Genomic DNA, 14,201 nt, shown 5'->3' on the forward strand with positions numbered 1-14,201 from the left:
CCATCATTGTCTTATTGTCCCGCAGATCTTCAAGTAGTTAAAAGGAAACATTTAAACAGATCTTCAGATCAGACCAGTTTTGTGTACAGAGTTGCTTTCACTTTCCCTATAAGCCAACAGCTACCAACTGGTTGCTATGGACAACAAACATTGGTTTCCATCGAATGCGGCCACACCGTGCATGTCAGGCCTGTGTAAATGTTTAACGAGCGATAAGCTTGAGAATGAGTAATAAGGGTAAATCTTCCAGGTGTCAGGGAATTCTATGTGCTGTATACACAGGATTCCATCTGGCCCTTCATAAAGCTTTCGTGCAGCAGGGGCCCCGTTACAAGGAGGAAGCAAGGTCTGGATGACAGCAGCCAATGGCACAGCCTGTGAGCGATCAGCTGTCATGACATCATACGGGGCAGCCCAGTACAAAATCCACCCAAATACCAACTGCAGACGCTGGAAGCTAGCAGCATTACACAAAGCCTGTGCTGCTCCATGCACACGTCCTATAATCGGGTAGAGGGAGCAATGATTGTTTTATATAGGAGACTTCAGCTTCATAATAGTGTGTTTTTATAACCATCACCATTTATTGTGACTAAAACAACAACAACAAAAATCACAATACACAGTTTATCTATTAACAATTACATGGATACCCACTGTCAGTACACACAGGGTGGTTGGACGATCTGGAGACAAACAAGCAGCATGACTGTAAATAATTTCATTTTGCCTCATTTTTGTGCAATGAGCCATCAATAATCATGGCAGAGTTACCAAAATATATTTAGGTGGTTATGTATAATCTATGACCCATCTTATACCTATATAGCTTTAAAGCAAGACTGGACAAATCCCAGGAGCCAGGTAGTCAGTCAATGTGCTGGCATTTAACTAGAGGATTTCTCTAGTTGTTGTCAATGGAGCTGGCTCCTAAAAAAAGCAAAGAGCGGAATGTGCGGGAATGGATTTGATGGGAGAAAAAGACAAGGGAAGGCTGCCGTCACAAGTGGGACTCCCAGAATATGTCAGCTATTCGAGCGGAGGCTGTGCGGCAGCTATTGCCGAGACACCAGGACCCAGGAAACAATACACGCTATTGTCCCTTTTACTTGCGTTACCTCCTACCACAGCCCCCTGCTTCATTTATGCTGCCATATACTGAAAGAGCCATTTGTTAGCCTTACTTGCAATGCACCCAGCCTAGAATTAAAAGAAATACTTTGAGGTTCTAAAAAGTCCACAGAAAAAAAAAAACTTTTCAAAAAGGCACACTCCATAAATGCTGTCTCGCCTGCGAAACACTTCCACTTCTTTTTCACAAGAAGCTATTTCCCACCAAAGAATTCTACTTCTAACAAACTGCTGAAGGATGAAGACTGGTCAGCTGGAACTAGTTTCTTTTTTTTTAAACGAAAAATAAAAAGGACCACGTTACAAAGGGCACAAGAACTACATCATGTTTTGTGCATCTCAATTCTCCTTGACTGTAAAGATACCAATATATGTGTAACAACTGTCAGACACAAGTCCTGATAAAGGCTTTCAAGCACATCCAAATACAATTTCTCTTTAAATGCGCCATCCCAGCCGCTAGTGCCCACAGACAGGAGATTGCTATCCTAGCCGGTAGTGGCCACAGAAAAGAGATTGCCATCCCGGAAGCTAGTGCCCACAGAAAAGAGATTGCCATCCCGGCCGCTAGTGCCCACAGTAAAGAGATTGCCATCCCGGCCACTAGTGCCCACAGACAGGAGACTCCCTACACGGCCGCTAGTGCCCAGACAGGAGACTTAGCCCACAGAAAAGAGATTGCCATCCCGGCCACTAGTGCCCAAAGACAGGAGAGTTTCATCCCGGCCGCTAGTGACCACAGACAGGAGACTTCCATCATGGCCGCTAGTGCCCACAGACAGGAGACTGCCATCCCGCCCGCTAGTGCCCACAGACAGGAGACTGCTATCCTAGCCGGTAGTGCCCACAGACAAGAGATTGCCATCCCGGCCGCTAGTGCCCACAGACAAGAGACTGCCATCCCGGCCATTAGTGCCCACAGACAAGAGACTGCCATCCCGGCCATTAGTGCCCACAGACAAGAGATTGCCACCCTACTGGTCCAAAGTCATTCAGATCTGGTAATGATAATCTCATGTCCAGCCTATTGGCCCTTCTATAGAAAGATGCCTCCACAGACTTGACACAACTACACCACTACCTTGTCAAATATTTGGGGGGGGGGGGGATCCAGCATACTTCTCCTACTGCTGCAACCATAATTCTGTGAATAGTTAGTCCACAGATGTAGGAAAGTTATGTAAGGACAGTCACAAAACTTCAAGTAATACCTTCTTCAGCACTGGTCAAAGTAAACTACTATGTAATTCTGAAAATAATCTGTCTTGCGTTTTCCTTAAAAAAACAAAACCAGTTCATTGGCAATTGGAGAACCAAGTACCTGTTAAATTGAACAAACATTTTACCCAAATCATAGGAAATGTCAAGAACAAACAGCCAGTAAAGATCAGGAACTTTTTTTTTACAACCATCAGTATCTTATTAAATATTCCTGTGATAAACAGGCAGGCCGATAATACGTGTCAATCTAAAAAACAAAATACAACGTCCCTTATTATTCAGCTTCTTTTATCTCATACTGAATCAGTTGACAAGATGTATAGCTTACAGTAAATGAACATGTAACCAGATAAGAATTGCAAACCACAGACAAAGCAGTTAAATAAATGAACATTTTGTGCAACAAATGTTAGCCCGGTGCAACCTACATGAATTACAGCAATATGCTTTGCAAAGGACAAAGGTAGACCTACATTAAAGAAAGATGGTCATCCTGACCTCTCAGAGCAAATTGTTTTTTGCAAAGTGGCCCCCCCAACCCACTGATACTCACCTTGCCAGGGCTCCACTGCCACTCCCCTTCCTCTATCGCACCAGGCAATAAACTTACCAGAGGCCTTAACACAACTCCCTCTGTCATCTGACAGTGCTATGTCACATGAGAGGGAGGAGCGCACAAGCTACCCCCATACCGGGGAGCGTCGGTTATGGTCACTGACTGTGACCAAAGACTGTTGGCAAGGCGAGTATCAGTGGGTTGGGGGGGCCCCTTTGCAAAGACACTGTCACTTTGACCTTAACCTCCCTGGCGGTATGATTATCTCATAATTTTTTACTTTTTAATATCTTGCCGGTTCCGCCCCGCTGCAATGCAGGCGCTTGCAGGGAAGGAACCCGGAAGACGCCCGAGTGTGGCTCTGGGTTACGGCTTTTGGTGCGGAAAATTGACCCCCGAGCCAAACTCGGGATTACCGCCAGGAAGGTTAATGGGCAAGGTGACAAATGGCAAAAAGCACAAAGACCTGCATTTCTGTACGTATTAAGATAAACTGCTAAGTTCACCATAAAAGGTAAATCTAGACTTTTAGGTATGCAAGGGGGGTTGTGTTTTACAAAATGCACCAATGGTCTGTTTTTTAGGCCTAGTCCACACAATGTTAGCTTTGAAAATTCTGAAACACTTTTTAGCCTACTGCACAGTGAAGAAATGTACAAGATCTCCTCTGTACTTCTATTTGATATTTTTCTTTGAATAATTTACAGTAGCTATTGCATAGTTAGTGTAACGTTCAAACCCATTTTGCACCTGCAGCGTTTCTGTACAAGCCTCTAACTTTCGGTGATATGCAAGTACATACTAAGGCACTGAACTCAATAGCCTTTTCTGCAGTGACCACAAAGTGCCTTCCCGTATACTCATCACTGCACAACAAGAGGAGGACAGGAAAGTGAACACAGGCGCTCATAGCCAAACCGAGCGTAATGTAAAAGAGGAGGGACACTTACTACTGTGCGCAGTCAATGAGCTGGTACTCGTTCGATCTCTCGTAGCAGGCCTTCACGCCTTCATCTTGCCAGAGCGCTTTTGTATGTTCATAGAACTCCTGGAAAAAGAGTGAAATATAATAAACCATTTTGCTTTGAAACAGACTTAGGGCGCACTACTATTTTTAAAATACATTGACTTTGTACAGCTAGTTACTTTGTAATCTACATTCTTATAGTTGCTCCTTTGCTTGTGTTTGATCACAGTGTTTCCTGGGTCCATCACCAGATTGTTAACAGGTTCAATGCAGACTTGCCCATATATATCGAAGCACAAGAAAGAAGCTGCAACAGGCAGGTTCAGGTGAGCTTTATCCTGGATACCATTAGAGGTTCATCTATTCAATATGCTTCTTGTCTGAAGTTACATTTAAACAAAATATAAATAAAAATAATAAAAAAAAACTAGTAGTCCAAACTACACAGATCTCATGCTGGTGGTCAAAGCACCAACCTCGGGCAATCGTAGTCTGTCCACTTATGTTAAATTTCTAATTAGCTAAAAAAAACCAAACAAACAAACACCAGAGTTGCTATAAAAATCTGATCAAAAATCAACTCCCAATTGTAAGTTGCAAGTAATTAAAGCCTGACTGCTATAGAGGGACACCTACAATATTCTCGATATCAGTAAACAGAAACGAGGCCTGATCTAGCCAGTCGAATCCCATATACACTGTTGAAGCAGCTTTTTTCTAAGGCCTGGTTCACACCTGGGCGTTTTACAGTGCGTTCCTACGCTCTGTAAAACGCTCAACATGTGAAAACCAATGATTGCCTATGGGCATGGTTCCCACCCTACGCCCAAAGAAGTACAGGAGCTTCTTTGGGGCGCATTTGCTGTGCGTAACCATTGGGATACAGCCAGGTAGCCCTCAGAAACGCGTGTTTGTCGCGCAGTTTTTTATTTGCGAATCGCGGGAGGAACGCGCGACAGACGCGCATATTCTATACGCCTAGGTGTGAACCCAGCCTAAGGGTCTGTAATCAATATCCAACCTAGCTAATGTTTACCAGTGATATCACTGGCATACAAAACTATCGTCTGCAATACTAGTCCAGACAACAAAACATCTGCCCCCATACAATGCCAGCAAGGACGCTTTAAATAAATAAGATGTCTCAGAAGGTACAGAGCGGGGTGGTGCAGGGGTTGACATTATCACTATACATGCTGGTAGGTTCACTGGTTGGAATACAAAATTGGCCCACGAGAGGAAATGTTTGACTGTGGGAGGGTCACACACTAATATGCTGCTATTTAGGCTCTCTCAATCCCATCTCATCTAAGACTGGGGCTAATACGCCATACCCCTAATGCGGAAACAAGCCCAACAACTTGAGTATGCAAGAAAACCCCAAAAACTGATGAGCAGAAAATGGCAGCAGGTACACTGGACTGATGAGTCCACATTTTAAGGATTTGGCTGCAGCAGAACATAATTTATTTGGGGAAGGCCGGAAAAGCAGTGCAAGTATAAGTGTTTACAGGCAACAGGGAACCATGATGGAGCTTATTTGGAGGTTTGGGGCTACATTTCTGCACATAGAGTTGGGGGGTGGGGGGTATTTGGTCCGCATTATTGGTCTCCTCAATGCTAAAAGTATAGGAAGTTACACATACATCATGCAATACCATCAGGCATGACCGGTAGCAATCTCATTCTGTAGCAATAAATTACCCAAAACAGAAAGCCAAAGTCGTAAAGAACTACTTTCAGTGAGAAAAAGAATATAGAGCCCCAGAAGAGATGGTATGGTCTCCGTAGAGTCCTGATCTTGATATGGTAATGGCTGGGTTGTTTTTAGGTGTTTTGTTTCGGTTAAAAACTAAACTTTTATTTTAAAAAAATTACAAAAAATGTATTGCCATTTCATTTTGGAGTATTGTGGCCACACTTGGCCATCTTTCCCCGAGTATGGAGGGCATAAGCGTGCTGGCAGCTGAATATACATATAGTAGACATAGTTGTAGAATATTAGTAACTTTCAGTAAGATCGCCCATTTAGACCCACCTGCCAGCTTTTTCTCCGCTGCTCACTTTGGGCAATGCACAGCTGAAATTTTGACAGATCAGCTCACTGCTAGGGGCAACTTTCAATCAAAGAGAACAGGACTGGACAGGGGGCATGGCGGCAAAGTTGACTATGGAAGTACAAGGATCCCATGTGTTGGTACAGACATCCCGTATTTTCTATCAGGCAAGCAAACTGACCACACAGCACAGATCTGGCTTTCGTACTTGGGTCAGAATCTTACAAGATGATGGGGAACTGGCACAATCACCGAGTGTTTCAACAAGTCACTGACACGAATAATAAAGCAATGCATTCATTAAATATCAACTTTAAGGTTTACACACACTCATTTTAATGCAGTGCAAAGCAAGTGCTTGTCCCTTGTCATTCACAGAGCATTAGAGAGCCCTCATCACAAATTACAAACATATGCACAGGGCTTCATTTTGGCCTTTTGTGTCCATTAATGGACATAAAGGAGGAATAGACAAATAAAAATTGAACTGAGAATCCAGTCTGTCTAATTCAAGAACTTTTCAACAACTAGGGAAAACCTCAAAAGATAGGCTCCGGCTGTAATTTTAAGGAGTATTGGCTATTCATCTTTTGGGAATTGTCCAGTCCTGACAAAGAAATTATGAATATTATACTTGCAAACGACCAACCCCTGCAACAGAAAGTAATAGTTTTATGAATTTTGTAGGCGTATTTTGAAAATATCTGCTCAATGGAGAAGGCTGTCAGTGCTCACGGAAAGCTTTCATAGGAACCTCTGTACAATCCATAGAACTATGGGCATCCTTAGACTCACTAATACTGGATCTAACAGTGCTCCAACAGTGCTTGTTTTTAAAAACACCTTTTGCAAAGCTGAAGGCCTGCAATCATTTGTGTTACTGCATCCATGTATACTGGACTCCATCATGTGACAAACAAACTTGTGTTCAATGACTCACATTATACTTGCCTGCATGGACTGTAACCAATACATTTCAGAGGAGCAGACTGTACTCAGATTTTTTATAATGGTGTCCGGACAGCATCCCTGCCATTACGTGCAGGACAGTCCAGATTAAAAACAAGACAAAAACAACAAGACCTGGGATGGGAGGGGACAGAAGTTTCACTAAAAGAATGCTTTCTTCAAAATGGATACCAGTTTGGCACCTTGCAGCACTGGTTAGACTGGTATGAGCGCTGTGAGAAGCGTGGGCGGATGAGCTTGCTCTCAGCATTTCTATGTGAAGTTCTCCTTAGGAATTTAAACGTGTTCTGAAGTCACATCTTCCTGAAAGCTTTAATATGCGGCCAGTTATGTGTCCCAGGTAGATCTATGCAGACAGTTGTGAATCTACAGTTTAGAACAGTTTACCAGCCGGCTATGGCCGGGTCAAGGTGCCAGGTAGATTTCGGACTATTTTTAAACCATAGGAATTTGTTTGTCAAGTATTCTATTCTAACCAATAAAAAGTTAGTCAATGGTCCTACTGTTGTAAAGTAACTTCATTGTACGTATGAAAAGAGGTCTAGGATACCCCCCCCTTCTACCTACCCCACCCCACCTGCCCTCCCTTCACCGAATAACCTAAACAATTCACTTGCTGTACGAATGTACGCACCTTCTCCATATGCAGAACGCCTGTGGGTCCCTGATAACCCATCCCAGCAATTCCAAATACCTGCAGGCGGCTGTACTGTACTGTTATTGGAGATACTACCTCGATAATTGCCTTAAATGTTGTTCTGATGTTATTGTTCATGTAATGCATATGTTCAGTGGCTGTGTCCACTCTCTTTGAGATGGGGCTTGGTCCCCCTTGTGTAAACCTTTTTGTTTATGTCTATTTGTAAAAAACTTGTTAAATAAAAGAATTTATGAAAAAAGAAAAGAGGTCTAAAAATCAGCTTACATGGTGGAAGTAAAAAAAAATAAAATACCGACAGCTCTATATTCCCAATTTCATATTCTTCTGATGTCCGATCAAATGGCCTGCTGTAGCCGGGCAAAAGATTTTAGAGGAAGTGGCATCTTATGAAGACTGGACGGGGCTGCCTGCATATCATTCCGCCTAGGTGTTCTGGCAGACTAGGTGGGACATAAGCATTCCATTAAAACAAGATTGCGTTACATTTACTGTTTCCTTGTTTGATAGTTCATCGATAAAACAGATTAAAGTGACTGTCATATATGGAACCCGGAAAGCCGTAATGGAAGGTGGGATCAAATGGTTTTGTTGAATATATTGTTTACGTGATCCAAGTAAAAAGAGTTAGAGTGCTAAGATAGTACCGCTTCAAAGCCTGGGTCCAATGTTTCCCTTTACTTCAGGGGGAAGTGCAACCAGCCCTGGTGCAACTACAAATCCCAGTAGATTGCAAAATCTGATAGCCACAGGCATGATGGAATTTGGGGGGGGGGGGAGCAGAGTTTGCCTACCCCCCTTTAGATCATATCACCATCTTCTCACTGGTGGAAGCGGCTTATAACCAAAAAGAACATAAAAATACAGTGCGAAATGTATGTAAGCGAAACAGTGGCCCTCCAGATAGAGGAGGTACAAGTCCCAATATCCAGCCTTCATTCATTCACAGGCATAGTAAACCTTAAAAGAGAACTTAGCATTTCGAATGCAAAATGAACCAGTCATATAATTAAGAATGCCTAAATCAGCAGGAGTGGACGCCCACTGAAAGAAAATTTTTATACTTGACAGTAGCACAGGAATGTCTCAAATCTCAAAAATGTCCTAACAATACAAAATATGTTATGTAGGCAATGATTCGAATAGGTCTTCCTCAACATCTTATGACTCTCTATGTGGCTGTTTTCCATAGGAGGCAAGGCCTACAGACAACCCATAGTTTAAACCGACTACACATGAATCGAATCTTCTAAACCTTATGTACTATACCCCCACCCCACACCTAAGATCCGAAAGCCAAAAGGTAAGCTCAATTCAGCAATAATTTAGCCTTCTATGGTGGAAAATCTCTGGGCGCCACCACGTAACCTGTTTTGTCTCCGAGTGCACCAAGTGTAAAGCAAATTACTCCTCTGGGTTAATTAGCTCCATCAGCAAGGCGTTTATGCTGCGGTGTCGGGAGAGGTGCAGCACAGGGACAGGTCACACTAATTAACCAATGTAATTGTTTAGGGAACGGAAGACTGGCATGCAAAGTAATTAGACGGAACGATTGCTCAAGTCAGTGATACATGCAGCAGAACAGGTAACAGGCATTAAGTGAAAGGGCTTTGTGGTTTCACATTTATTACCAAAGTACCATTCCTAACGGTCCCTCCCAAATGCCCCTGTTTTAGGTCTGATAGATCTGTATAAAAATGTACAAAGAGGATTTCACTGCTCCAAATGCGGCCCTGTCATAAGTATGGGGGCTGCCACTGTTCATTCAAATGGGCGTACACGTACGTACTGCGTGCACGACCATAAAAAGACCCGATCCCAAAAGGGAACAAGGGCTACGTGTAAATGAAACAAATAACTTTATTCAAAATAAAAACAAGAGAAATCGAAAAATGTGCTGAAATACGGACATAAACATCACTTTCTTCATATTAGCACCAATGTGCAAATTAAAGCTGAACTCTAGACACATATAAAGATACAATTTATTGCAGCTCTGCATCCACGTACAGCAGAGCTCAAAGTCGGGGAGGAACAAGCTGCACAAGTAGCGTAAGGAGGAGAACGCAAGAAGACAGGGAGCTCATCACTGTGCTCCATCCTTTTCACTGTCAATTCTCAAGCTGGGGTGGTTCCTTGATAGCCTGCACTTGGAGGAAGCAGGCTGAATCATACTAACTGTCATTCAACTCGGAAGCTTGGGGACATCCATTGATGGAAAAGGTACTGCAGGGGACAGCTCAAGATTAAAAGTAAGCATTGCAGCAAATGCTGCTTTTATTTAAGCTTTTAATGGGCTATGACATCATGACACCTGTCATTACTGGCTTCCTTCTAAAAATGCCAGTGAGCGGGCTGTGTATGGCTTCAATAGTTATGTTACCTGGAAACATGCATGCCGTGCGTGTGTGTCAGACGTGCCAAAATTCCTCATCTCTATAATGCTTTCTGGGGCACGGACCTGAAAAAGTAAAGTGTTTCATCAACATGGCAGCCGGGAACTAGAAATGTCAAAAGAAGAGGTCAGCAACTGCAGCCTGTGTTGATGGGCTTTTACTCCCGTCAAATGGGTTTTGCATTCCCATACAAGTCTATAGAAATGCAAAAACCTCCTTGAAGCAGGTGAAATGCAGCTCAGAAGGAGTTTAACTGCAGGTGAAAAGCAGAGTCAATGAATTCCAAATTATCTCAGAAGAGTCTCAAATTTACATCAACACAGGTCCTAATTCTCCCACGGCCAAAATATTTTAGAGAAAGTAATCAAAAACATCTATATCTCCAACAGCAGAGTTGTTAATCTTTCTAGACTAACAACTGTTCTAATTGCTCTCTTAAACTAAACATCTAGAACACCGTGTTGTCCTTACCCACCTAGTTCAAAGGTCATCAAGAGTCAATGTTAGTAGTACAGTAGACCATGCCTTTGTAATGACACGGTGGCATCACAGGTGAACAATTGGGAGACAGGGACAGAGTGTTGTCCCCCTAGAGAAAGTGGTGCCTAAACAAGGACCTTTATGGCAGGATGACCAGGTTATATTTTAATTTAAACTGCAGATTTAAAACATGACTTTTACATCTATATGTGAAAGCTTATACGAGGATATAGGCGCTTGGGCTTACATATATTTTAATATGCAGTATGTGTGTCTATTAATTAAGTCCTCTCCACTACAACTTACAACAGAATAGGAGCCAAACTTAAGCCCTCCAAGTGGTGGTGAAAAGACAAATCCCACCATTCATCTGCCTCTGGGAGTCATGCCTGTGGCTGTCAGAGTCTTGCATTGCCTAATGGGATTTGTAGTTTAACCACAGCTGGAGTGCTGAAGCCTATTCTATCATGGGAGCAGTGAAGAGGAGCGATCAAGCACAGCAAGGTGGCTACACAAATAATGTTTTACAGGACAACAAATTGATAGTATTTTTGGTCTGAACAGCTCCCCATTTATAAACAAAATTCAGCCTTTCCTGTTAGACCAGAGTCCTTCTTTAACCACAACATGTGGAAATCTTTACACTTTTAATGGTTTCAAAGACGCAAGGAAAAAGGACAAAGGTTATCGCACCATGCAGAACGTGCCCTGTGCTATAAATCTTATACATTCAAGTCACAGCTATGCAATTGCATGTTAAAGGAAAACTAAAACCCATGTAGTCACCTTGGAGCCTACCCAATTACATCACAGTGCAGCACAGGTACAAATTCAAGAGAGTACGGGTAGAAAAGCCCAGAACCCTCACTATAGAACTAGTCCGTCGGCCATTTCTCCATTTCCAGTTATCTCACTCTGCAGCTCAGCTGACACCTCTAAACTACACTTCCCAGCAGTCTCTGCGGCATGAATAATAAATAGGGGCTAATGCTAAAAAGGTGAAGAGTGCATTGTCAGGACACAGAGCACTCCAGCTGCTTGGGCATGTACACTTGTAGGTTAGGACACAATTAGTTATCTGATGCTGGCTACAGGGAGTGCAAATCCTGAGGAGTAGAGAGAAAGTAGTCACCGTGATAAAAATGTTGCCGACTTGGCAGAATCAACAGGTTATAAATGTGAATAAAACAAAGATACATTAACATGCTTAACATAGGAGATTATAGTTTCTGGCCACAGATTCACCTTGATGTTTACTTCACTCTGTTACAAAGCTTCCCACAGACAAAACAGGCTTCCATCAAATCTGCGAGCAGGAGTTTGAGGTACAAGAATATCAAGAACAGAAAGGCTTAACCGTTTGGCTTCCATGGGCACAAGTACTACGTCCCTGGTAGCAGCGACCTGTAAACCAGACTCCCAGCTGTGATCGCCACCCGGAGTCTGTTTACATTTCTCCTGCAGCCTGTCAGCTTTCTGTTAGAAGTGATTTCGGCAGCTGTAAAGCCACTTCATCACTCCTACAGGTTGCAGAATGTGCTGCTCCAAAGCAACAACCAACGGCCACATATCCCAGGCTCCATTGCCCCTCCTGGGCTCCCAGGATTTCCATGGTGGGCAAAGCGGCGGGGAACCGCAGCGAACATCCGCCCCTGACTGGAACGAACCTGGAAGTGACGCCCTCTCATCACTTCCAGGTTCTGAGCTATCATTCTGCCCAGTCTCTGTGGCCATGGAAGAAGCTAATCGAATATGATCAGATAACCTGATCATAAACACGATGTCTCCTTTAAGAGAACCGGTCACCTGCACCTTGCTGTGACATGTGATAGCAATTAAGTAAAAAATATACATTTAAATTTTTTTTTTTTTTTAAGTTGAACTTCAGACAAATCCCTACATAAATGAAATGCATATAAGGGAGTTGTTTTACCTGCCAGAGGATTTGTATTTCTGTCCATGCATTTCTGAGATTTCACAGCTCTGCTGCATGGCACAGCCCTATCTGGCAGGGGAGGAAACCTGCTTTTCTCAGTTCAGGAGCACTTACAGGTCTCCTCTTCATCCTCATCCTGTAGAGTTAAAGGAGAAGCAGCAGACTGATGAGCTCATCTGTCACTTTGCTCTCTGCTTCTATCAGTATGCTCCTTAAACTGTGGCACAACTATTTGTGCAGCTTCTCCCTCTCCCAGTCTCAAACCTGCTGTACTGGGACAACAATTATGTATTAATGAACACAGAGCTTCATTAACCTCTGTCTTTTATATCTGCGTGGAGGTCAGCCAAAGGGTTGTACGTTCACCTGTCAAGAATCAAGCAATCACGATTTAGGAATTGTACGATTCCTGCAAATCGGGTCATTTTGCATGTGAATCATTTTAGACAATGAAATCAATTTGCAAATCTCTCATCTCTAGAAATACATAAGCGGTCTCAACTAGCCCTTTATTAAAAAAACATGCTAGTGAATGGCGGTCATGGAATTAATAATTCCCCCGAGTCTGTGGGCCCAGAACAAGTCTGCAGACCTAGAATTTGGACTTCACATGCTATATACATGTTACAAGTCAGTGAAAAGCTACAGTGCCAACTTCAAAATGCAACTCAAATGAGTTAAAGTGAAAAGTTATCTTCTGATTTACAGGATAACCGTACAGTTTATTAAACCTCCATGTGGAACCCCATCACCCTCCTCCAACACCCTGGACATACATTATACATACTTACATAGTATTTGAGGTTGAATAAAGACACAGGTCCATTGAGTTCAACCTTTGTGTGTCTGTGTGGGATTGTGTAGTGACCCGTTGCCCCTTTGCAGCTCTGCTCTCCTTTCCAGCACTAGCTGCTTGTTAAGGACGACATGTATGTAACCTGCTCTTGGATAAATTGTCCTATGGAGCACTGAGGACACGCTGGTGACATTCCTCACATGAGGTTATTTATATGTCCGGGGTGATGGGGATGTTGGTTTACGCCACATATAATGCCAGTCAATTTTTTGTTGGAAAGAGTGGGGAAGAGGTAGTATTTCTATCAGGCTTTTTTTTTTACGAAGGACGACGAAGGACACACGAAGGAGCACTCGGGACACATGTTTACATTTGTATGTACGTCGGCCTTCCCACTCCACCTTGCTGTGGCATGGACACAATGCCAACCTGAAATGACTTCCTATTGCTGATAAGGAGTTCCTGGTGTGCTGATCATGTGATGTGAACAACCACTCTCCTTCCAAGCCTGCCTTCTGCCAAGACTTCAGAGGCAGCGAGGACAACATGAAACCAGGACGTAAGCTCCCCTATACTGTATGCGTTTGTAAATTCGTCAGGAAAAAACTGCCGACGACATCTCCTTTTGAGAATGCTAGCTCCCTGGCTGTCATTCTAATACTTTCCCTCCAATGCTTTACAAGTCTATGACCTGCACAACGGTGCTTGTGCCAGGTCTGTTATTTTGAAAGCATCAAAAACAGACACGGCCAGGCATCTAGAATTTTCAGAAGAAATTTGGGACATGAGACCTCCCAACCAATACTTGTCTCATGACAAAGCAACCTTAAACATGGCAGTTTCAGAATACACATTATACAAGGAATGGAAGCTATGCCTAGAAAAGCCCCTGAGCTGAAAATCTCTTAATTAGATTATTAAATATTATGTACAACCTTGTTCAAAAGCAACAAAAAAGTAAGAGGGATTTCCCATATTTTTATAACACCAACGCAATCTTGAAATCAACAAATCTACAAAAGGAGCTGAAATCA

The 14,201-nt window shown here is 43.0% G+C and overlaps 1 protein-coding gene across 3 annotated transcripts in view; it reads right to left on the reverse strand.

Annotated features, from left to right (window-relative positions):
- Window positions 1–14,201, reverse strand: part of GNAS (GNAS complex locus) — a 125,818-nt gene that overhangs the window by 24,421 nt on the left and 87,196 nt on the right. For all 3 annotated transcript variants that reach the window (XM_018574636.1, XM_018574643.1, XM_018574650.1), the window contains one exon: window positions 3,859–3,956. In XM_018574636.1, the coding sequence (XP_018430138.1) occupies window positions 3,859–3,956 (98 nt within the window). The remainder of the gene's footprint in view (window positions 1–3,858; window positions 3,957–14,201) is intronic.

The sequence above is a fragment of the Nanorana parkeri genome, unplaced genomic scaffold, assembly GCF_000935625.1.
Source record: "Nanorana parkeri isolate BGI_ZX_2015 unplaced genomic scaffold, ASM93562v1 scaffold50, whole genome shotgun sequence".
NCBI lineage: Eukaryota > Metazoa > Chordata > Amphibia > Anura > Dicroglossidae > Nanorana > Nanorana parkeri.